The sequence below is a fragment of the Pelobates fuscus genome, chromosome 4 (genome assembly GCF_036172605.1).
Source record: "Pelobates fuscus isolate aPelFus1 chromosome 4, aPelFus1.pri, whole genome shotgun sequence".
NCBI lineage: Eukaryota > Metazoa > Chordata > Amphibia > Anura > Pelobatidae > Pelobates > Pelobates fuscus.
In genome coordinates this window covers 132,244,317-132,269,260 of record NC_086320.1, presented here as the reverse complement: position 1 = coordinate 132,269,260, position 24,944 = coordinate 132,244,317, and the positions used below count along the sequence as shown (strand labels likewise).

The window sequence follows — 24,944 nt, the reverse complement described above, 5'->3', positions numbered from 1 at the left end:
CGACAATAGATAATAGATAATTTTTCGACAATAGATATGGTCATTGTTGTGCACACTTTATATGTGATATCACAAGAAAAAAGTAAAAAATAAAATAAACAGGTTACACAGAGTCTTGATAAAGTCACTGAAGGGGACAAAACACATAGACTGGCTATTTGATCCAGATCGTTTGACACCGCTCTTAAAGGCAGCCGCGGCCATTTTTGAAGATATTGGCCATAGCACACCCTGAGATCTCGGCTTTGTGTGCTCACCAGACTTACACCGCCTGTACGATACAGTTTTTTTTATATTTTTCATCAGTGATATATACCATATATTGGGTAGAGTTCACTGAGATCTCTGGCTTTGATAACCTCCTTTCGTATTATTACCTGATATATCAGCATCCCTTGGATAGGTGGAGGGGGCCCCCACGGACACAGAATATCTGTATGATCATTCGCTGACTTTGTCCGATATATGGTAGTTTTAGGATGGTATTCTTTTACTGTGGTATTTTGTATTGATTTGTCTATCATTTTTCAAGCAGTTTTATTTACATCCTGTTCACTGTTTAGTGAACATTCCCTCATTTTTGGGGATCTTATTTATATATATATATATTACAGTGTACTTCCTTACTTTCTGTTTTTCTGTGTATTCTCTGACTTATATGACATCTACATTTGATACATCTCATTACACAGGCGTTAATGTTGTAGTTCTTCTTACTGTATTGCAACTTAGCCACTGTGCAGACTTGTATCTATGTATGATTGACTATTTTTACTGCTTTGAGTTGATGTGTCTTTTATCTGGTGGTACTATTAAATGTTATCTGTATTTTATATAAGATTGTTTTATTCATTTAATTTACTCCCCTACAGGAGAGTTCACTCTATATTTGCATAACAAAGTGGTTTTCCTGACACTATAATGCCCTGAGGGTGCCCCCATACTCAGGGTCCCCTCCCATGGCGCTGAAGGGGTTAAAACCCCTTCAGCAGCTTATCTTATTCCAGTGGCTGAAGTGGTCTGGGTGACTATAGTGTCCCTTTAACCCTAGTTTTACTCCCTTCCCTTTCTCCATTTTTATGTTTATCTTTTATTGTATTATTGTATAGGTTTTAAAATATACATGGTATAATGTGTATGCTTTGCATTTATATAGCACGTGTACATAATAAGTAATGGATAGGCAAAATAATATTGGCAGATGCAAATGGATGAAGCGTAGCACTTCCTCTGCTAGGAGAGTCATTGCCCCTCAACAGACATGAAAGAGTATTAACTCCCACCCCCACCACCCAGGCAGACATGGAGGAGCAGTAACTAGCACTACCACCACCCAGGCAGACATGGAGGAGCAGTAACTAGCACTACCACCACCCAGGCAGACATGGAGGAGCAGTAACTAGCACTACCACCACCCAGGCAGACACGGAGGAGCAGTAACTCCCACCACCCAGGCAGACATGGAGGAGCAGTAACTCCCACCACCAAGGCAGACATGGAGGAGCAGTAACTCCCACCACCAAGGCAGACATGGAGGAGCAGTAACTCCCACCACCAAGGCAGACATGGAGGAGCAGTAACTCCCACCACCAAGGCAGACATGGAGGAGCAGTAACTCCCACCACCTCTACCCAGGCAGACATGGAGGAGCAGTAACTCCCACCACCTCTACCCAGGCAGACATGGAGGAGCAGTAACTCCCACCACCACTACCCAGGCAGACATGGAGGAGCAGTAAATCCCACCACCACCCAGGCAGACATGGAGGAGCAGTAAATCCCACCACCACCACGGCAGACATGGAGGAGCAGTAAATCCCACCACCACCCAGGCAGACATGGAGGAGCAGTAAATCCCACCACCCAGGCCGACATGGAGGAGCAGTAAATCCCACCACCCAGGCCGACATGGAGGAGCAGTAAATCCCACCACCCAGGCAGACATGGAGGAGCAGTAAATCCCACCACCCAGGCAGACATGGAGGAGCAGTAACTCCCACCACCACCCAGGCAGACATGGAGGAGCAGTAACTCCCACCACCACCCAGGCAGACATGGAGGAGCAGTAACTCCCACCACCACCACCACCCAGGCAGACATGGAGGAGCAGTAACTACCACTACCCAGGCAGACATAGAGGAACAGTAAATCCCACCACCACCCAGGCAGACATGGAGGAGCAGTAAATCCCACCACCCAGGCAGACATGGAGGAGCAGTAACTCCCACCTCCACCCAGGCAGACATGGAGAAGCAGTAACTACCACTACCCAGGCAGACATGGAGGAGCAGTAACTACCACTACCCAGGCAGACATGGAGGAGCAGTAACTCCCACCTCCACCCAGGCAGACATGGAGAAGCAGTAACTACCACTACCCAGGCAGACATGGAGGAGCAGTAACTACCACTACCCAGGCAGACATGGAGGAGCAGTAACTCCCACCACCACCCAGGCAGACATGGAGGAGCAGTAACTCCCACCACCACCACCACCCAGGCAGACATGGAGGAGCAGTAACTACCACTACCCAGGCAGACATAGAGGAACAGTAAATCCCACCACCACCCAGGCAGACATGGAGGAGCAGTAACTCCCACCACCACCCAGGCAGACATGGAGGAGCAGTAACTCCCACCACCACCCAGGCAGACATGGAGAAGCAGTAACTACCACCACCACCACCACCACCACCACCACCACCCAGGCAGACATGGAGGAGCAGTAACTACCACTACCCAGGCAGACATAGAGGAACAGTAAATCCCACCACCACCCAGGCAGACATGGAGGAGCAGTAAATCCCACCACCCAGGCAGACATGGAGGAGCAGTAACTCCCACCACCGCCCAGGCAGACATGGAGGAGCAGTAACTCCCACCACCCAGGCAGATATGAAATATCAGGACTCTACTGCGGCGGCGACATCCCTGACAGGGCCCCTCCCACTCTCCCGGCTCCGAGCACTCTGATTGGAGGAGGGAGCAGAGGGCTTTACTCGCTGTCTCCGCACGGTTTCCTTCCGGTATCACATCCTCCGAACATGGCAGCCGCCGGGTTGTGCTCTATCTTAACCACAGGTAACGCCAGCTTCAGCCCGCGGTGTGTGCACATCCCGGTCACTATAGTCTTCTCACCGTCACAGCGAGGACTAGGCGCCGCATTGCTTTATCCCTGTTGAGGCTTCCCTGCTTCTCGCGCCTTGCACAGTGTGTCCGGATGCTGAGCACATCATGCCTACCTCCCCCAGCATCATACTGAGCTACATTGTTACTTTATTCTGTGTGAACTCCCCTTGTTATAGTGATGCAGGAAGAGGGGGGCAGCATGCCCCGTACACTGATAACACAATGTCACATTTCTTTTACAGCAGCTTCATTGTTTCTTCTGGTGCCCACTCCAGTAACTGCATTTGTGGAGGATTTGGATGACTCGTAAGTACAGATTCAGACTCTGCTCATGTTTCTTATTTGAGAGTCAGTGGCCTTATAGTGACAGCTCAGCAGTGGTGGCAACAACTATTGTGGTTTGCATTTACCTTTGTTTAACTGGGTATCATGGGAGATGCAGTCCTAAATTCTGGCTAGGTTTCATGACAAGTATTGTTCCCAGTAGCATAAGTGCCAAATGGCCAAGTCAAACATTTTGGGCAATATACTTCAGAATAGCTGGCATGCTGAGGGATAGCCATTACATTCTAACCAAGTGTATCTTTATTACCCACAAAGACCCAAATTACATATTGTATTATTATAGCTTGATGATGAGTTTTTAAAAATTAAAAGTTAATGGTTATGGTGTAGTATTTACGGTAGCAGGAGTGCCCTGGTGCTTTCTCCCAGTTAGATGACAACTTACTTGGGTCCTGCCGGATGAAAAGAAAAGCCAAACTACTCTGTAGTGTAGTGTAGAGCAACAAAAGAACATTGCCCTCGTTGAGAGCACTCTGCAAATGGGTGCAGTCCTGCTTTTGCTCTTCAGAGGCATTCAGCTGTTTGTTCTGGAGAAGACCAGATGTGGCACAAATGGACAGCAGGACCAAAGTAAGTTGTCATACTGTGCATTCTTGCATTCCAAGCACCGGAATCATTACAAATTACTCAATTTAGCCTATCTTTTATTATTAGACACTGTAAAAAAAATTCACACTGGAACAAGTAAATGTTTCATGGAACACTACTGCAAACATGTTGTTTTAGTATACAGTACCTGTTAAGTTCCCTTAACTCATTTTTGGGTTCACATGGGTTATCTCCTCAAAGCAAAAATCCTCAATATTTAAAATCTAAGCACTCCATAGAGGGAAGCAATGGCATGAGTTATAGGTATAAACTTATTTTATCATCCAAAAATATCAAGACCTAAAAAATGTGGCAGATCAGCTACACACAATTCACAAATATACTGACTGTGTCCCTCGTCCCGTGAAGACCTGCATGTCATTTTGTTCTAGATCTGGACTGTTCTTATGGGTGTCAGTTTGATGTGCAAATGGTATAGAGTCTCTCTTTGGTACAAGTTAAAGGACCACTCTAGGCACCCAGACCACTTCAGCTTAATGAAGTGGTCTGGGTGCCAGGTCCTTCTAGGGTTAACCCATTTTTTCATAAACATAGCAGTTTCAGAGAAACTGCTATGTTTGTGAATGGGTTAAGCCTTCCCCCTAATCCTCTAGTGGCTGTCTCATTGACAGCCGCTAGAGGCGCTTGCGTGATTCTCACTGTGAAAATCACAGTGAGAGCACGCAAGCGTCCATAGGAAAGCATTATGAATGCTTTCCTATGTGACCGGCTGAATGCGCGCGCAGCTCTTGCCGCGCGTGCGCATTCAGCCAACGGGGAGGAGAAGAGGAGGATCGGAGGAGGAGAGCTCTCCGCTCACCGCTGGAAAAAAGTACGTTTTAACCCCTTACCCCTTTCCAGAGCCGGACGGGAGGGGGTCCCTGAGGGTATGAGTATGTTTTCCTGGCACTAGAGTGGTCCTTTAACTAAAATTTGTTTTAGGAGTCATTAATAGAAACTAACCATATTACATGTAGTGTATAGAGCTGGTGTATGTAGCTTATATGGAATAATTATTTTCATGTACTTTTCTTCATAAGCATGTTTATTTTTCCATACTGTATATTTTATTTAGATTACCTTAAAACAGGGGTAGTCAACCTTTTAATACCTACCGCCCACTTTTGTATCTTTGTTGATGGTAAAATTTACTTACCGCCCACTGGTGCCACAGTAACTAATTTTATAGTGCAAGTGTGATTTAATTAATATATATATATTTTTATTTTTAAATATACTTTGTGTTTTTTTCATTTTTTTTCTGTTTGTCTGTGAGGTGCTGTGTGTGAAGGGTGTAGTGTGTGTGTGTGTGCGAGAGAGGGGTGCAGTGTGTTTTGTGTGTGAAGGATGTGTGAGAGGGCATGGTGTATGGGTACACTGTGTCTTAGGAGTGCAGTGTGTGTGTGAGGAGGGCAATGTGTGTGTTTGTGAGGGGTGCAGTGTGTGTGTGAAGGGGAAGTCTGTGTGGGGGCAGTGTAAGTTTGTATGTGAAGGGTACATAGGGTCTATGCTGTGTGTAGGTGGGTGAGATGTGAAAATCTATCTTAATGTCTTCACCTCCCTTCTTCTTACCTTTTATCAGAGAGGGGGGACATAATGCTGCAAGCCCTGGTGGTCCAGTGGTGGAATGTTTACTTTAGCGTGCAGCTCCTCTGTCTGCAGACTGACTCTCCTGTCCTCCTGCGAGCACAGCACTGTACCGGAGTGTTGCCATGGTAACGCGTGTCAATGCTCCGACCAGTCTGCTCGCACGAGGAACACAGAGCATGCCTGGCCCCTACCTCCGCTGGAACTAAATGCTTTGATTTCCTCACCAAGGCTTGCTCTGCATGGGCCGGCAGGGGAGATGAAATGATCTCCACTGCCGGCCTTGGTCCACGGCCATCGAGGCCCACTGGGCGTTTTCTGCAGAACCCACCACCGCTCACCTGAAATCCCAAGCCGCCCACTAGTGGGCAGTAGGGACCAGGTTGACTACCTATGCCTTAAAGTAACAATGCAAGCACCATAACCACTAAAGGGTGATGTTGTGGTGATGGGTCTAGGCGTACCAGCCTTCCGTTACAACTATTATGTTTGTTTGGTCATAGGCCTACGATTCATACAGGGCTATTCAGTAAACTTGGAATTTTTGATCAAACATTGCTCAGCTGGCATTTTTCGTAATCTTCCATTTTGGCCTAACGCTTGCAATTTGTTGATGCATTCACAATTCAGTTTAGTGAATTACCCTGTATATGCTTTCTTGTGCATGTTTCCAACATTCCAGCTTTGCAAAACTGTATAAAAAAAAAAAACAAACAAAAAAAAACCTTTTTAGATGATGCTTGTACTTTCTTTATTCCATATATGTAGCTGTTATTTTTAGGTTTAAATTGTCTAACGACTGAACAAGCACAATGCTTTAAAATGACTTTATCGAAGTAATGGGACTTTTCAGGCAGGGATTAGAAATCTTGTGGTCCACTGACTTTGCCATCTGATAACTGACAAAGTGAAGCCCATGTTAGTAGTACTGTAGTATTTGTGATTAGAGTAAATGTTTTTAATGTCATCTGGTGCAACTGGTGATTGACTGACTGACTGACTGACTGACTATGCAGAATTGGGGTGCAATCCATCTACCATAAAGTATACCAATATATAAAACAGAAGTCATGGTCTGTGAGGGCTTAATGTTTTGCTAAATTAACTATACATGTATTTTAAACCAAATTTAATACTTGAATAAGTATTAACATTCTTGGCAGTTTCTACTAACTATTCCAACCTGGAATTACATTGTATCTACTTACCGTAATTGATTTACATGCATACATAACCAGAGATTTACATTTTTTTTAAATCTTCTTTTCAAAGGGATTAAAGCAGGAGCCCAATCTACTTGTCTAACATGACAACCTACTTGTCTTGACACAAAATAATTCAATTTACAAATATTGGGGCCCCTGCCGAGAGCCCTGGACATTTACTATTTGCTTATCTATGAACTTTCACAAATTAAATCTGAATCAAAAAATAGAGGCAAGAATAGCTGACTGGGAATGCTTCTCTAACTCTACTAAAGTCACCACGTGGCCATTTTTGTCTGAGTTAAGCCATTTGGATTTATTTTGCAAAAATTTGGAATTTAGTGATTTACCCTGAACTTCTCACCCTCTGCTCTCCCATAGCCTCTCTATTTGTCATAGAGTGTGTGGTTGTATACTGGCTGTGTGTCGTGTGTGCTAGCTATATGTAGTGTGTATTGGTTATATGTAATGCATTTGTGTTGTGTGTGTGTGTGCTGGTTGTATGTGATATGTGTGGATAATTTAATTAAAATAAAATAAAAAATGTGAGCTATTTCAGTGAGTCTAATGCAACCCATTGTACAGCGCTACGGAATCTGATGGCGCTATATAAATAATAAAATTATAATACCTGTTTATGTACTGCTAGTATAGATGGTGGCCACTCACACAGCAGTGGGAAGTTTTGGATTTCTGATATCATGCCTTCCCTCTGTACTCAAGACTTCTGGGTTGTGAGCTTCGCTGTCTGAGTCCTGCATAGCATGCAGCTAAAATGCCTACCTTTCCCCTTACTGCCACTTTCCTGCCATTTAATGAGTCAGTGCACGCTGGAAATCCTGACAGACACTCTGACTAACTAGAGAGCACTGACACGGCAGAGGTGCATGCCTCCCTGCTCGGGCCCCAACCCCTCCAAATCAGCTCTGCTGCTTGCCTTATTGAGGGATAATAGAATCAAAAAAAATTCCTGTCTTGTGACTGGGACTGCATGTCCTGGGCAAAGTAAGTTCCACACACATCCTGGCATAACACATTTACATAAATAACACTTGGAGTGCAAAATATGTTGTTGTTGTTTTTGTTTATTTATTTTGTAAAAAAATTTTTGTTTGTTTTTTTACTCCATTTCTTTTCAAGCCAGTTTTATGAATGAGGATTCACTGATTGACTGATACTGCAAGAGCCTCCCACTTTAGACATTTTCATAAATAGGGCCATGTGATAGGGAGATTCGGAGCTGGAACACATACTTTGGGATTACAGAGTTTGATAATGTTTTGGCTAGCACCAGGGTACTCTTGGCACCATAACTTAATTTTGATAAAGCTGTTATGGTGTTCGGCGTGTACCTTTTGGAAAGGAAAGTGTTACGTTACAGTCGAACAAACATAGCAAAAAGGTCTCTGTCACGAAATGAGAGCTTGTGGGAAAAGGTTCTGTCATGCAGGAATTAAATGATATATCCATGCGGAGGTGGTTTACAGTCTAAGCATCAAAACTGCTGCATCTTAAATTGTTACTAAAAGCACCATGACCACTTCAGTGATTTTGACGTTGTCATTGGGCTTGGAGTTTGTATGTGCAACATTTGCTATGAAACCTTGAGCTTAACCCACAAGTTCTGGGCTGGATAATATCAGTTTTGTGCATTATTCTTGAACAGAGTTTCATTCATTAGCAGAAAGCGCTCACCTGACACTTTCAGCCAATGAATGGTTGATTGGATTGCATCGGGATTCTGCAGGTCAGCAGAACCTGGATTTGCATCACCTGGCAGAACAGGAGCCTCGGCACATTATTATTATTATTATTATTATTATTATTGCCATTTATATAGCGCCAACAGATTCCGTAGCGCTTTACAATATTTTGAGAGGGGGGATGTAACAATAAATAAGACAATTACAAGAAAACTTACAGGAACAATAGGTTGAAGAGAACCCTGCTCAAATGAGCTTACAGTCTATAGGAGGTGGGGTATTAGAAACATTAGGATAGGAAATATCAGGTAGGAGTGAAGCAGAGCTGGAGAAGAGAGCAAATCACTATCCCATAGGAGAGAGCAAGAGACAGGTATGTAAGGGAGAGATTACTCTGGGAGGCCATACGCTTTCCTGAAGAGATGGGTTTTAAGGCCCTTCTTAAATGATTGAAGACTAGGGGAGAGTCTGATGGCAGTAGGCAAGTTATTCCAAAGGAGAGGAGCCGCCCGTGAGAGGTCCTGCAAGCGCGAGTTGGCCGTACGGGTGCGAGCAGCGGTCAGGAGGTGGTCGCGGGCAGAGCGGAGGGTACGAGGAGGGGCATACCTCTGGATCAGTGAAGAGATATAAGAGGGGCTGGAATTGTTCAGTGCTTTAAATGTATGGGTTAGCACTTTGAATTGACTCCGATAGGATACAGGGAGCCAATGTAAGGACTGGCAGAGGGGCGAGGTGTGAGAGGACCGACTGGATAGGAAAATCAGTCTAGCTGCAGCATTCATTACAGACTGTAGCGGGGCAGTACGGCTTTTGGGAAGACCAATCAGGAGAGAGTTACAGTAATCCATGCGGGAAATTACTAGAGCATGGACAAACTCCTTGGTACATAGCAGGTACCCAAGTAAGAAGGCAAACTTTTGCATAATGATTGGCTCCATTACCTGGCAATGGTGCCAGTATGCTGTAGTGGTTATGATGCTTGGAGTAACCATTAACCCCTTCCCGCCCAGTGACGGACCTGGTCCGTTATGGCGGGGAAACTGTTAACGAATGACGGAACAGGTCCGTCATGTGGTAAAGTTAACCCCACATCGCTGTGATCGCACCCGATCATGTGCTGCAGGGACTCACAATCCGCCTCCCTGCACATCAGGGTTCAGTGTGAAGGTCAGGGAGACAGATCAGTGCTGGTCTTCTCCCTGTTAAAAAAAAAAAAAAAAAAAAAAGTTACATTTAAATCCTACCCACCTTTACCCATTTAAAATAAAAATTAACCCCTTCCCTGCCAATTGATCACTGACTTCAGTGATCAGTTGGTAGGGTAAACATTTTACTGTGATCTGATTTTTTTTTTTTTGATTTTTTTTTTTTTTTTTTTTTAAAACCCCTGAGGGTCAACTTTTATTTTTTGTAACCCTTATGGGTTAATTTTATTTAATTATTTTAAAATGGTATATTTAGCTAACTGGGGTGGGTGGAAGTTAGTAGGGAATTGGGGAATTTGGTGTTAGGCTAGCTAGGGGTTAACGTTAAAAAAAGTTTTAAAAAGTTAAAATGCTTACATTTTTTTTTTAAAGTAAAAAAATCCCACCCTCCTTTACCCAGTTCTAATAAAAATTAACCCCTTCCCTGCCAGTTGATCACTACCTACAGTGATCAAAATACAGATCACAGTAGTATACTGTGATCCTTTTTTTTTTTTTAACCCCTTAGGGTTAAATAATTATTTTTTTTTTTTAACCTTCAGGGGTTCAATTTAATTAATGTAAATATTTTAAAATGATATATTTTGCCAGCTGGGGTGGGTGGGAGTTATGGGAAATTGGGGAATTTACGGTTAGTGCTGCTTACTGCTAGTTAGGGGTTAACAGTAAAAAAAAAAAAAAAAAAAAAAAGCTTAAACATTTTAAAACTAAAAAAAAAAAGTTTTTAAAGAAAGTTTAGGAAAGTTTAAAAAAAAGAATAAGTAAAAAAAAAAAGTTTAAAAACTAGTTTTAAAAAGTAAAAAAATACATTTAAAAATGCTCATTACCACTACACCTTGAACAAACTAGATAAAATGATCCCACGCTAAGGTTCAAAATACGCCTTTTGAATTACCCCAGGGTGTATTCTTTAATAAATAGTATTTGTTTGTGGGGAAGTTCCAATAACCAAACATCTAAACTACTCCAAAATGGAACATAGACACAGCATAAAACTTAAAAGTTAGAAAAAAACTGACTGCGTCTCAAATGTGCCACTTCAACATCCACATATACCTGGCAAAAGTACATACGGTGGGGTATTGCTGTAATCAGACAACATAGCTGAGCAACTTATGTAGTATTATACAGTCGTAGCACACATAAGGTTTGCAAAATATACTGTGCAAACTCACTTTGTGTGTCAAAAAGGCAGAAAAACGCTTATTACCACTACACTTGGTACAAGCTAGTGGAAAAATGATCCCACGCCAAGGTTCAAAATATGCCTTTTGAAATACCCTGGGATGTCTCCTTTAAGAAATGGTATGGCTTTATGGGGTATTTGGATTATATAACCTGGTAAAATACTCTAAAATGGGGCATGGGCACTGCATAAAAATTTTAAGTTTGAAAAAAACTGGAATGGCTGTGTCTCAAATTTGCCCCTTCCCTTGTCCACTTATACCTGGCAAAGGTACATATGGGTGTATTGCTGTACTCAGACGACATAGCTGAGAAACATATGAAGTATTATAAAGTCGTATCACACATAAGGTTTGCAAAATGTACTGTGCAAACTCATTTTGTGTGTCAAAAAGGCAGAAAAAAACACTTATTAGCACTACACTTGGTACAAGCTAGCAGACAAATTATCCCACGCTAAGGTTCAAAATATGCCTTTTGAAATACTCTGGGATGTCTTCTTTAAAAAATGGTATGCCTTTATGGTGTAGTTGTAATATGTAGCCTGCTCAAGTGCTCCAAATTGGGACACGGACGCATGAAAATTCACACTTAAAAACCTGAACTTGTCACGTCTCTCTTACAGCACTGTAACTTCACAAAATAGTATCTGTCATACATTGGGCATATTGTTTTACTCAGAAAGTGTAACTGAGTATAATTTGGGGATTTCTAGGACAGTGGTACATATTAAGTGTAAGAAATACTCAGCAAAAATGCAACATATATGTAAAAATGACACTCTCCCCCCCCCCCCCCCCCCCACCACCACCACCACAAACATTGACATAAAATGGTGACAAGTTAAGGCACAATATACACCATATAAGATACCCTGGGCTGTCTGCTTTATCAAATGAAAGCCCTTTGTGGGGTTATTTGAACTGTCACACTGCTATAATACCCTAAAATGAGACATGGGCCTGTAGAAATTCTAACTATAGAAACTGAAATAGCCTTGTCTCTTATATGGCACTGTAGCTTTTCAAAAAAAGTGCCAAAGGGTATCGTTATACTCAGCAGATGTAGCTGAACACAATATGGGGTTCTGTGCAGGAATAGCACACACCATCTTTACAACATACACATTGCAAAAACCTTGTTCTATGTGTATATGCCAAAATAAAGAAAAAACTCAATATTTATCAGAGATTGGCGATGAAATGGCTATGTAAAAAGTGTCAAACTAACCTTAGGTAAATAACCTTTGATGTCTACTTTATATAAATATATACTTTTGTGTGTCAATTTTGTTTTCTGTGATGGCTTCTAATCCTACAAGACAAACATACCAAATTCTAAAATGATTGCAAATTGAAATTTTATTTTAGTCCTTTTATTTTGTGACCTGTAGCTTTCAAAATAAGCTGAAATCCTATACATATGATGTACTCTATAAATCAAGACACAAATGAATTTATTTTGAATTACTTTTTCTAAGCTGGACATATTATGCACACGCTATTATTGCCAAAACTGTGAAATTCTTTTTTTTTTTGTGTGTATATAATTAATGAGAATGTATCTATGTATATGTGACATCAAATTAAAGCCCTCTTTGCCCTCTAAAAAAACACTGTACTTAAGGGGTTACTGTATTTTGTTTTGGTGCAATATTGTGTACTAATTTTGGTTCAGTATCCAGTCCCTGCAGTCTGATGGAGAAAAGCAATGCCATGTTGAGAGAAAACACTATTTACATTGTTCCTGCAGTCTGTGAACTGTTTTTCTGTTAAGCATTGGTTTGGCGGCATGTGCAGTAGCCTCACACGTGCTGTCTGTCCTCAGTGCTTTTCTAATGAGAAGCATTTGATTGAACAAAAGTCATTCAGTTTGATATCAGAGTAGGTGGATTGGTCTGCTGGGAACAGACTGTCTTGGCACTGGAATGCTTGTAAGTTATTATTTATTTATTAAAGCAAGCCATCGTTATCCCAAACGCTAACTCCCAAAAGGGATACTCCAGTACAGGGCATGTCGGAAGACTACATTAATTTAGCTGTAATCAAATAAGGCTGCATTCAAGAAACTTCAATTAGATATACTTAAAAATTTCCATGATTTTGGGGTGGGGCTTGACTGCATGGTGAGTGGTCGCATACAGCATGCGCTCCTGGAGATTTATCACAATGTAACCTCTTAAGCTGATGTTTTTGTTCCTGATGACCCTGCTGTTGTACTGCACTCATGGGGCTACTAATCTGTGCTTTTGGCACCACTTCATACAGCCAGCATCTTACTAGAGCAAGCCGTGGGGCTTGCTGTGGCCTACCAAGCGACACGGGAGTGAGGGAGGTGGCCGATCCATCTACCCAGAATCTACTAAGAACTCCCCCTCTCCTCCCTTACCAGTGAGGGATATCCTGGCATCCTAAGCTACATCTTTAACCTTGGGACTGACCTGTGCACACCGTTAATCTGACAGGGCTCATTGTAGGCATCTAACATGGCGACGGAGCCTAGATGGGGTTCTATTGACGGCATTCAACGACATCTGTGAAGCCTTTTGGGAGTGGTTAAGACTCCGTGCAGAAACTGCAGCACCCCCCCATCTTGCTAAACAAAATGTGAAGGCAGCCAAAGCCGCTCCTAGTTACCTCTCGCTGGAACACCCTGCTCTGCAGCGACATCCATCTGGTCTTTCTGGGATGAGGATTGCTGGGAGATGGGACCTCTGAGGCAAACAACACTTTGCGACCTAAAGAGGAGACGGAAAAGGCACCTGCGAAGCATAAAGCAGCAGTGCCGCTCCCCACTCTGGTCCAGTGCCCCGACCTTCCAGGGAAATGCTTCAAGGCAAACCTGTCTTTCTGCAAGAGCTGACAGGGACACACTTAGTCTGTCCTGCCGAATCATTCGGATGCAACTCCCCGCTGCACCTCTCACCATACTGAGAAAGCTGGCCTCAAGGAGAGGCATTGGCTAAGGGACTAGGCAAATTTAGAGCTCCCCACTTGAGCAACAATATGTAACACTTCCACCTCATCCAAGGTTTCTTATGTGTGTTATATGCCATACCTCTATCTTTTTCCTTAACGCACATGCTTAAAGCGGCACTGTCAAGCCGAATCCCGTTTTTTTTTTTTAACCCCCCCTCCCGCCTCCACTACATCCAATTGACCCCCTAGTTACCCCCAAATACCCCTAAGCCCCCCAGATGACCTCTTTTTTAATCTTTATCTTCTTCTATCCATCTTTGTGTGGGTAGGTGAAGTCCCTGTGGGACACGTCATCTGCCCACACTAGATAGCACTGAGATTCCCGCACATGCCCAGTGAAACACCTGGACATGCGAACGGGAATTTCATCTATTCATTCATTAGTCAGACAGACGAATGAATAGAAAAAATCAGACAAACAAACACTGAATATCAGTGTTTGTTTTCTCGTTCGGTTTATTACAAGGAGGGAGCTACCGGCGTGCAGCTCCCTCCTTGTAATATGTACAGATAGAAGCGGCAGGGAGCAGTGCTCCCCACCACTTCATAAGCCCCCCATGTCCCCCCTCACTCTATGAAGGGGTCAATATGACCCCCATAATAGCACAAGGGAGATAAAAATCTCCCCAATGCCCCTACTCGCTATACCGCGGTGGGTGGGGGCCCTGAGCGGTGGGTGGGGGCCCTAAAAAAACAATAAAGGGGGGGACCTACTGTCCTCCCCCCCACCCCGGAGTGGCGGGTGGGGGCCCTAAATGAAAATTCCCCCCCCCCCCCCCCAAATCAAGGTGACTAGGGGTCCCAAGCCCCTAGTCACCTCCCCCACCCAAATCAAACTATCCCCTACCTACCCCCCTCACCCCAAAAATAGTTAGGGGGGAATAAAATAACTAACCTGTAAAAAAAATTAAACTTACCATTTGACGTCTTCTATTTTCTAAAATCTTCGTTTTGCAGCCCCAAAAAAGGGCAAATAAAAAAACATCATACCCGTCAAACTTAAAATAAAATAAAAAAACCTGAGTGCCAAAATAAAAAACTGACAAAAAAGAAAAAACCCGAGCGCAAAAAAAAAATCCATCTTCACCCATGGAGGGCTCCGCACAGACTGGGCTCCGCACAGACTGAGCTACACGGGGCGGGGCAAGGCTTATAAAGCCTTTCCCCGCCCTGCAATTAGGCTAAGAACACTCTGATTGGTGGGTTTAAGCCAATCAGAGTGCTCTTTGTCATTTTACACAGCGTGGGAAAGTTCTTTGGAATTTTCCCACGCTGTGTAAAATGACACAGAGCACTGTGATTGGATGGATTTCAAGCCATCCAATCACAGTGCTCTGTGTAATTTTACACAGCGTGGGAAAGTTCTATGGAATTTTCCCACGCTGTGTAAAATGACACAGAGCACTGTGATTGGATGGCTTGAAATCCATCCAATCACAGTGCTCTGTGTCATTTTACACAGAGTGGGAAAGTTCTTTGGAATTTTCCCATGCTGTGTAAAATGACAAAGAGCACTCTGATTGGCTTAAACCCACCAATCAGAGTGTTCTTAGCCTAATTGCAGGGCGGGGGGGGACCTACGCCCTGCGTAGCTCAATCTGCGCGGAGCCCTCCATGGGTGAAGATGGATTCTTTTTTTGCGCTCGGGTTTTTTTATTTTATTTTAAGTTCGACAGGTATGATGGCTTTTTATTTGGCCTTTTTGGGGGCTGAAAAATTAAGATTTTAGAAAAAAGAAGACGTTTACATTTTTTTTTACAGGTTAGTTATTTTATTCCCCCCTCACTATTTTTAGGGTGAGGGGGGTAGGTAAGGGATAGTTTGATTTGGGAGGGGGGAGGGGTGACTAGGGGCTTGGGACCCCTAGTCACCTTGATTGGGGGGGAGATTTTCATTTAGGGCCCCCACCCGCCGCTCAGGGGTGGGGGCCGGGGGGGGAGGACGGTAGGTCGTCCCCCCCCCCCATTCTTATCTAGGGCCCCCACCCACTGCTCAGGGGTGGGGGCCGGGGGGAGGACAGTAGGTCCCCCCTCCCCCTTATTGTTTTTTTAGGGCCCCCACCCACCGCTATGGGGTGGGGGCCGGGGGGAGGACAGTAGGTCCCCCCCCTATCTTTATTTAGGGTCCCCACCCACCGCTCAGGGATGGGGGCCAGGGGGGGGAAGGACGGTAGGTCCCGCCCCCTTATTGTCATTTAGGGGGCCCCCACCAGCCGCGCAAGGGGGGGGGTGGTGGTTATTAGGTTTTTTTTTTTTTTTTTTTACAGTGAGCAGCCACAGGCTGCTCACTGCTTACTAGACATGCCCCTACTCGCAGTATAACGAGTAGGGGCATATTATTTACTAATACTAAGTAATCTTTACTTAGTATTAGTAAATTTGGCTGAAAGACCGCGGCAATGAATAGGATCGGAGTTTCATTCATTAGAATGAAATTACGATCCGAACAAAGTGCCGAATTGCGTTCTAAAAGAAACTAACATACTGTTCTCATTCAGTTAGAGCGCAATTCGGCAGTTTCGTCTAAAATGACAGGAAGCATCGTGGGAACAGGGAGGAAAGCTAGGGATCATGGGAAAATTGCTCTGGGAAATTAAGCACACTTTGCTCCTCCGCTGGTCAGAGCTGGTGAAGCGGAGGAATCCTCCATAAGGCAAAGAGTCCCTACTTTGTCTTATGATTTTAAAGAAAACTAAAGACAGGAAGAAAAGAATAACAGATCCTGAGGGGGAGAAGAGGAAGAGATTGAGGAAAGGTAAGTTCGGCATGACAGTGCCGCTTTAAGTGCCAGTGCACAACCCCAGTGTATCAGCTTTACTATATGTAATTTACTCCTGTTACCCTAGCAACCAGTGCATAAGCTTTGTTATATATAAGTGCATTCCTGCTTTTACTCTGTTAGCACTTTGTTTTACTAGCTCTCTTAACAAACAAAAAAAAAGGGCAGTTTATTGTGTTTGACCTTTGAGGGACATTTTACTGTACCTTTATTGATTTTTGATATTTTGCAAATGTCCTTGATATATCTATGCACGTCCAAAATAAAGAATACATTTTTTTTTAAAATGTATTTATTTTGTAGAAATCTAACTACTATGTACTTAATACTTAAAAAACAAAAACAACAAAAAAAAAAAAACTGGAAACTATTTGTTAATTCTAAAGTTTAACTAACCGTTTAATGACTTTGTTGTGTCTGCATTTTATTGGAAAGCATTTGAATATTTGGTTGCGGCATGGAGGTCCGCAGCTTCAGTTGATACTCTAAGATGGGTATCAGTCATTTGCGACCTTAAGGGTGTCTTGATTTGGGTTAGGAAGGAGAATGTAGATTTGCAGCAATAAGTGGTAAAGCAAGAAAGCATTTTTTGGGCGTGTAGCCAATAACGTGGGACTTCTACTGCATTTTTCCATATTTCAATTGGATTTTTTTTACCATCAAACAATGTGCTGGTCTCACATATGTTCCCAGCCTGCATCACATTTCTATACCTGTCAGGAGGGCTAGCACGCATGTGCTGCACAGGTAATCGCTGATCTGCATCACCAGATGTGATGTGGGTAAAGATTTCTCACAGGTTAGAGCAATCTGATAGAACACTGGTCAATCTGGGAGGATTATTTTGTTGAAACTTATGTTATTCTTTGGTATTTTAAATCAGGTTTTGACAAATTTGTTTAAAATGTAGGAGACAGCTAAAAATTTTAGGAGCCATTTTTTTTCAAGCTAACAAAGTTTAATTTTCAACTGGAAAATTGCAATTCTTAAGGGGACACGAAGAATTAATGTAGTTTAATGTAGTTGTTCTGGTGTCTATAGAAACATAGAATGTGACGGCAGATAAGAACCATTCGGCCCATCTAGTCTGCCCAATTTTCTAAATACTTTCATTAGTCCCTGGCCTTATCTTATAGTTAGGATAGCCTTATGCCTATCCCACGCATGCTTAAACTCCTTCACTGTGTTAACCTCTACCACTTCAACTGGAAGGCTATTCCATGCATCCACTACCCTCTCAGTAAAGTAATACTTCCTGATATTATTTTTAAACCTTTGTCCCTCTAATTTAAGACTGTCCTCTTGTTGTGGTAGTTTTTCTATAGCTTGGCAGAGAAAAGGCAGTGTTTACATTACTCCCTAGTAACACCTCCAGTAGCAGTCACTCAAACGGCCACTAGAGTCCTGGGTCAGCATTCTGCATGGAGGCACTAAATGATCCCCATAGAGGATCACTGATTGTCTCTGACAGATGTGCGTGCACACACACACACACACACACACGTTGACATTTTTATTTCAATTTGAGTCCACCTTGCCTCCCTACGTTTGGAAGAGCTGGAGTGGATGCTTCACCTGGGATCCATTGGGCCTGCTCTCTAATATTTCTGCAGTTCTTATCTGCTCCCTTGCATGCTCTCTGCAGTGATGCTGGGGCCGGAGTGACCTCATAATTAGTCTCCTGGCATCACTAAACCACGCGTGAGGGAGCAGAGAAAAACTGCAGGAAGATTACTGCTCCCCCCCTCCCCCCCTCTCCCCCTCCCTCCCTCCCTCCCTCGCTCACCACCTACAATGCTCCCATGCCACCCCATGCTGCCGGCATCACTGCTTCCGCGGGCGTTCACCTTACCCAAAAGGGCTGACAAATCCCAGGCGCCAGGGTTAAATTTTGAGTCGCCATGGCAACCTGGCATCTTGGTTTTATCGAGCCTTGTGTTAAATACATTCATCTTTTATATTTGTAATTTTTAAAATGAACAAAATGTATTCATAAAAAAAGGATTTGTACAATTTGGATTCAGTCAAAAGGCTGCACTTGATGACAGGCTACATGTGACCTTAAGTCTGCAGGTTCTCCACCCCCTACTCCAGTATCTAACGATAATAAATTCCTGCTGTCAAAAAAAAACAAACAAAAAAAAAAAACACATAAACTTATGGCATTAGCAATGCTGTGCCACAGAAATCACAACTTGTGCTTTTACGCTAGATGCTGCTTTGTGAGCTGTAACAGACTTAACAGGTTAACATCTCAAGGGACCTGTTCACTAAACAATGCATTGCAGAATGTTGGGTCATGCTAATCAGGCAGTGCTGTTGCGCTTGCATAATACTTGGGAACTGACAAATAGAACTAGTCAAATAGAGCAATCAGTTTACACAGTGTTTAGCAATAAATAGCAAAATAAAACCAACATAATGAGCGCATCTAGCAACTAAATATAATACACATTGGAAGTAATAAAAACGCCAAAAAACAAATGTAAATGCCATATAATGATGGATGGCAGAACATGTGTCTGGTTATGGTTGTCACACTAGCCTAGATCTCTCTCTCCTGAAACAAACCTCAGGGCTCTCATTGGACTTAAAGCAAATCTGTTACTGTGCAGGTTTAATTATTTATTTATAATTTTTGGTACCTCTATGTCTTTGTTTTCTAGTAATGTTAGAGTGCTTTTATTATTATTATTTTTATTCTACTGTGACTATTGGCTTGTACCTGGACTATTCTGACTTCTATTTTCCTTGACCTTTGGCTTGTCTTACCGTACTGTAGTCCTGCCCTCGGCTTGTCCTGTTTATGCAAGATTTTATGTTAAATCCAACCATCAATTCAAGGTCCGGTAATACGGTTAAGGTTTTCTGGTGTTGGATATTAGACTATTCTGACAGTCGTGTGCTAAAGAAAAATTACATTTAGATAGGATCACAAATCAAAACTTCCAAAATAAAATCGGAAAGCTATCTTGGCTTCCAAAGTAACCAGTAGGTATTGAGAAACAGATCAAGAAGAGGCATAAAGATTATTGTCCTGATGGAGTAGTATTGGTAGGAAGGGTATTATAAAGGAGGTCAAAATTGAATCATATAATTTAACAAGTGGATGACAAGAGAACACACAAATTGCCCAACCCAAAATAGACAGTTGCTAATTTTTCTAAGTATGTTTCATCTACTTTAATCACTGGATAATTTTGTGTTTAGATACATTTGCTTAGTCACTGTACAGAACAGACTCTAAAAGGCGATATTCACATTGCTTTATATTTTATGAACCCTTAAAGGGCTAAACACCCTATTATTATTTTTTTAATTACTTTTGTCTGTGTGATTAATGCTGCCTTGGTTTATAATTAAAATAATACACACATCTATCAACAATATGCTTATAGATTGATTTGGGTATTAATGATCCTTAAAGGTATATCCCTATCGAACATCTTATACAATGTCTATAATTTTGATGTCTACTTGGTTCCTTTTAAAGCTTTTATCACAGTTTTAGGAATTTCCAGTTTTGTAATTTCAGATATATTTTAATTGACACAAATGTTTAGCTGTATGTATATGTGTGTGTGTGTGTGTGTGTGTGTGTGTGTATATGTATATGTATAGATATAGATATAGATATAGATATAGAGAGAGAGAGCTTTAAAAGGAGCCAAGTAGACATCAAAATTATAGACATGGTATAAGATGTTCGATAGGGATATACCTTTAAGGATCATTAATACCCAAATCAATCTATAAGCATATTGTTGATAGATGTGTGTATTATTTTAATTATAAACCAAGGCTCACACAGACAAAAGTAATTAAAAAAAATAATAATTGGGTGTTTAGCCCTTTAAGGTTTCATAAAATATAAAGCAATGTGAATATCGCCTTTTAGAGTCTGTTCTGTACAGTGACTAAGCAAATGTATCTAAACACAAAATTATCCAGTGATTAAAGTAGATGAAACATACTTAGAAAAATTAGCAACTGTCTGCAATAGAAGATTAGTAAAACTAAGAATGTGTAAAGTTTTGAACGCTCAGTACAGGCATCTACCACTCTTAATAAATAAAAGAAGAACAAAATAAAATACCAAAGTATCCATGTGAAAATAACATATTCCAAGTTTCTGATAACCCACATGTAACACTTTGTTAAAGTGTTGCGTGCTGTAACTTTGTAAGATGACAGGCAGGTAGTGCCATGAGGTAAGTAACTTACACAACTTCCACCCCCAGTATATAGAAATTGAACAGCTAAAGAGACTGAAATAGGAAATGAAAACCAGCAGTCTACGAAACACAATGGTTAATATCCTTACCTATGTATAGGCACCTATCTAGAAATAATATCAACTAGGTAGCCTTAGCTATCCATACTCAATTGGACATTAAAGGGATGCTATAGTCCCCAAAACCAGCTTAACCAAGCCGTTTTGGTGTATAGATCATGACTCTGCAGTCTCAATGCTTGATTCTCTGCCATTTAGGAGTTAAATCACTTTGTTTATACATCCTTAGTCACACCGCCCTGCATGTGACTTACACAGTCTTTCTAAACACTTCCTGTAAAGAGTCATCTAATGTTTACTCTTCATTTATTGTAAATTCTGATTAATTTAGATTTTCTTATCTCCTGCTCTGTTAATAGCTGTTAATTTGTGTTCAGCGACGTCTCCAGAGTAAAACGGTACCCCCAATGTACAACTTCTATGGTGTCTTGGAAAGTTACAGGGTTAAATATAGTGCTAGCAAATTAAATTCTCTGGAATTTCTGCCTGGGTTATCAGGCAGGTCCCGCAAATTGTAATTAATAAAATGACTTGATTATGTAAAAATTACATAAATATATGTGTATAATTAAAGTGTGTGTGTGTGTGTGTGTGTGTGTATATATATATATATATATATATATATATATATATATATATATATATATATATATATATATATATAATGTTATATGTAGTCTGGGACATTAAGCCGTAATAATAATACAATTTAAGTAGAAGTAAGCATCTGTCGGTTGTGGTGTGCCGGAACCAACGTATGGGGTAGGCCTGTAATAAAAGAGGGCTCACCCATAAATTGTGATAAAGGGGAGAGGTGGGAGGGATGAACCCAGCGGTGATGGTTCTGTCATGGAGGGGGCCTGAGTTTTTATAGCCGGGTAACCCCTGCCACAATTATAGGCTTCGCCTTTATATTTGTAGTCGGGGACATTAAGCCATAATAATACAATATAAGTAGAAGTAAGCACCAGTCGGTTGTGGTGGGCTGGGACCGACGTATGGGGTAGACCTGTAATAAAAGAGGGCAAAAAGTTGACCTATACAAATAACTTTTATTACACACATATATACAAAGCTAAATATTTAAATGCTAATCTTATTTCCTGTTTTGGATGTGGTATATATCTGGTATATGCTGCTGACTTCAAGCGCCCTTATCTCTTAATTATATGAGCAGGTACATTGGCTTGACACTGCGGTAGTGGCTCCAATACTGAAGGAGTTGCCAGAAAAGCAGAGGGGTCAAGACCGAGTCTTAGAAAAGTGTTCTAATATCTAAAATTAATGATGGCCAGAGGTTTGCCATGTAACAGAGTAATGGCGTACTTGGGTTTAGACCGTCAAGTGTTGAACAATAGGAGCCCAGTAATTTAACTGGACACCAGTGATTACTGGTGGGGTAGTAGCATACTTCAGTAGGAGGGCCTAATTGGTTCGGCTTGGTGTAATCAATGGTAAGTACATAATGATCAGTATCTTTTGTAGGCTCTTGATTTTTTGGGGGCATAAATGGTTGGGTGTGATGTTCACTTGGACGTAAGAAGCCGTAGAAGGCTAGATAGGCTGCCATTTTAATTATCAGAATAGTGCTGGTTTCAAACACATTGGTGTCTAGAATGTCTGAAAGTGTGTGAAATCTAGCCCCATCAATAGGTTGTCTAGTAGTGGTAGTGTTTTTGCCCAAACGTTGCATGCCTTTCAGTATATTCTTGACGGGATAGGTAGACATGAAAGGATTCATGCTAGGTTGGGCACTTATGATGTGATGATGTATCCTTGTGAGGTAGAGTTTTATGGTGTATTGAGATAAATTTAGGTTAAGGTGGCAAAAAGAGATAAACGCCACTATGAAGTCTAGGGAATGTGTGTCACTGATCGATAGTTGGATTTGGTATAGAGAGTGAAAAGCTCTATTGTAAGCCTGTGATGTATTTGTAGAGTGCAGAGCTGGCTAGGTATTTGCTGTGAGGCGATTTAGCCCAGGATTAAGTCTGGGTATGAGGGAGTGCTGACAGGACTGATGCAGGGTGTGTTCTGAAGAAATCCTGCAAATTAGAACTAGACAATGCATCAACAACTCTGTTATGTGGCCACGGATGTGTATTCATTTAAAATGAAATTGTAGTGTAGCCGCTAACCAATGTCCATCTTCTAATTAGTCTCATGAGGTTGAGTGATGAGAATCTGCCCTTAGTTATGTCACTAGCCGCTTTGTTGTCGGAAAAACATTGTTTTTCTTTACCACAGGTGCCCTCAGGCTTTGGATGCTGCCACAATAGGGTAGATTTCAAATAGAGCTGATGTAGTGTGGAACGAGGGTAGGCCACAGGTCTCAACTGGCCCAGAATCTCTGAACCAGGAGTCACCAAGATAGCTGTGAGCCTTGTGTGGGCTGCAGCCTCTGTCCATATGACTGGGGATGTTCAGGGATGGTGGGAATAACTTTGCCTTACCATTCCACGAGATAGAAAACTAAGCCACATGCGTAGGTTTGCTTAGCGTGTGTATCTAGGTGAACCATACTCTAGTCAGTATGGCTTGTAACAAGATTGCGTCTAGATGAATTCCTGGGAAAGTAAGATTAGTCGTAGGGCCATCGGTTTGTCCTGAGAATTGTAACACCTATAGTTGAAATAGAGCCGTTGTCTTACGAATGCTAATAGGTGTGGACTGAGGCTCTCTATAGTGAGTAAGTCATCTAGATAATGTATGCCTGATGGGCATTTGGAAATGTTGAGGAGTAGCCAACATAACGTGTCGGCAAACATGTCGAATAATTTTGGACTACTCTTAGCACCAAAAGTCAATCGTGTGGCAAAGAAGTATTGTTCTTCCACAGTATGCCATTTACGTAACATAGTGACGGATGTATGGGTAATAGCTTAAAGGTGTTGGAAACATCAGTTTTCTCTAACCAGGCTCCTACACCTGCATTAAATATAGCATGAATGGCATCATCTACTGTGGTGTATTGCAAGGAGAATTCCTCAGAGGGAATCAATGAGTTGATGCTAGGGGGTGGAGAATAAATGTGGAGCCGAAAATCGTAATTAGTTTATTGTTGAACTTCCCTGTGACTATACCTATGGGATTGGTATGCCAGCAGGAAAAAGGTGGTTTAGAGGAATGACCTATAAATAACCTGTTGTTCAGTTTTTACGTTAGCAATTCTTTAGTGCTAATGGGATCAAGTAGGGCAGGCTGTAAGTTAGGGTAGTCGTGAATACTAGTGGGGAGTGTGAACAGGCCATTGTGAAAACCGTTGGAGAACTCTTTAACCCGGAAGTCGACTAAGTGATGGGTAGGGTGAGCCTGGAAGTAATATGCCAGGTAGTCAGTGCAAACTTTGGTTAAACATCTGTACCTGAAACAATGACTAAAACACATCGTTTGTATGTGCCCTGTAACAAATTGAGCAAACGTGCAACAATCTGCATGAGCTAAATCCGCAACTGCCCGAATTTAAATTGTTGCAGATTTGAGCTTCCCCAGCTACACTATGGCTGCACCAAACTTGTCTGGAGATCTGTGCTTTGCAGCGGAAGAACCAAAGGAAATACTTGCAAGTGTACTAGTGCCCAACGAACTAATGCATGTATAAGTAAAGCTCTTCCCTATGGTGAGGTAAAGTGGAGCAAAATATGTCACAGTGCAGACCAAAAGTCAGGACAAATTCTGTAATGAGGATTTTATGGATGAGTCTGTGGTCTCTGGCTTTCAAAATAACAGGTCAGCATAGCAGTATGCTTTTATTTCCGACTACATTCTGAGAGGCAATGAGCTAGGGAACTAGGTTCACATCCTTGCCTTTCAGGGTGTATGTGCTTTGAAACACACTGCATATCAGTGTGTTCTTGAGAGGGGGATTTCACCCTGATGATTTATATATAAATTTACAATATGTGCAACATCTGCACCATGGACGCCGCTAACAAATCAGGGAAGTACCA

General features: G+C 42.0%; 1 protein-coding gene across 1 annotated transcript in view; it reads left to right on the top strand.

The window, feature by feature from the left end:
- The first annotated feature begins 3,011 nt into the window (after positions 1 to 3,011).
- TMX3 (thioredoxin related transmembrane protein 3) overlaps positions 3,012 to 24,944 on the top strand; it is a 95,380-nt gene continuing 73,447 nt past the window's right edge. Inside the window, exons 1-2 of the mRNA XM_063451613.1 lie at positions 3,012 to 3,078; positions 3,369 to 3,432. Coding sequence (XP_063307683.1) covers positions 3,042 to 3,078; positions 3,369 to 3,432 — 101 coding nt within the window. The 5' untranslated portion in view covers positions 3,012 to 3,041. The remainder of the gene's footprint in view (positions 3,079 to 3,368; positions 3,433 to 24,944) is intronic.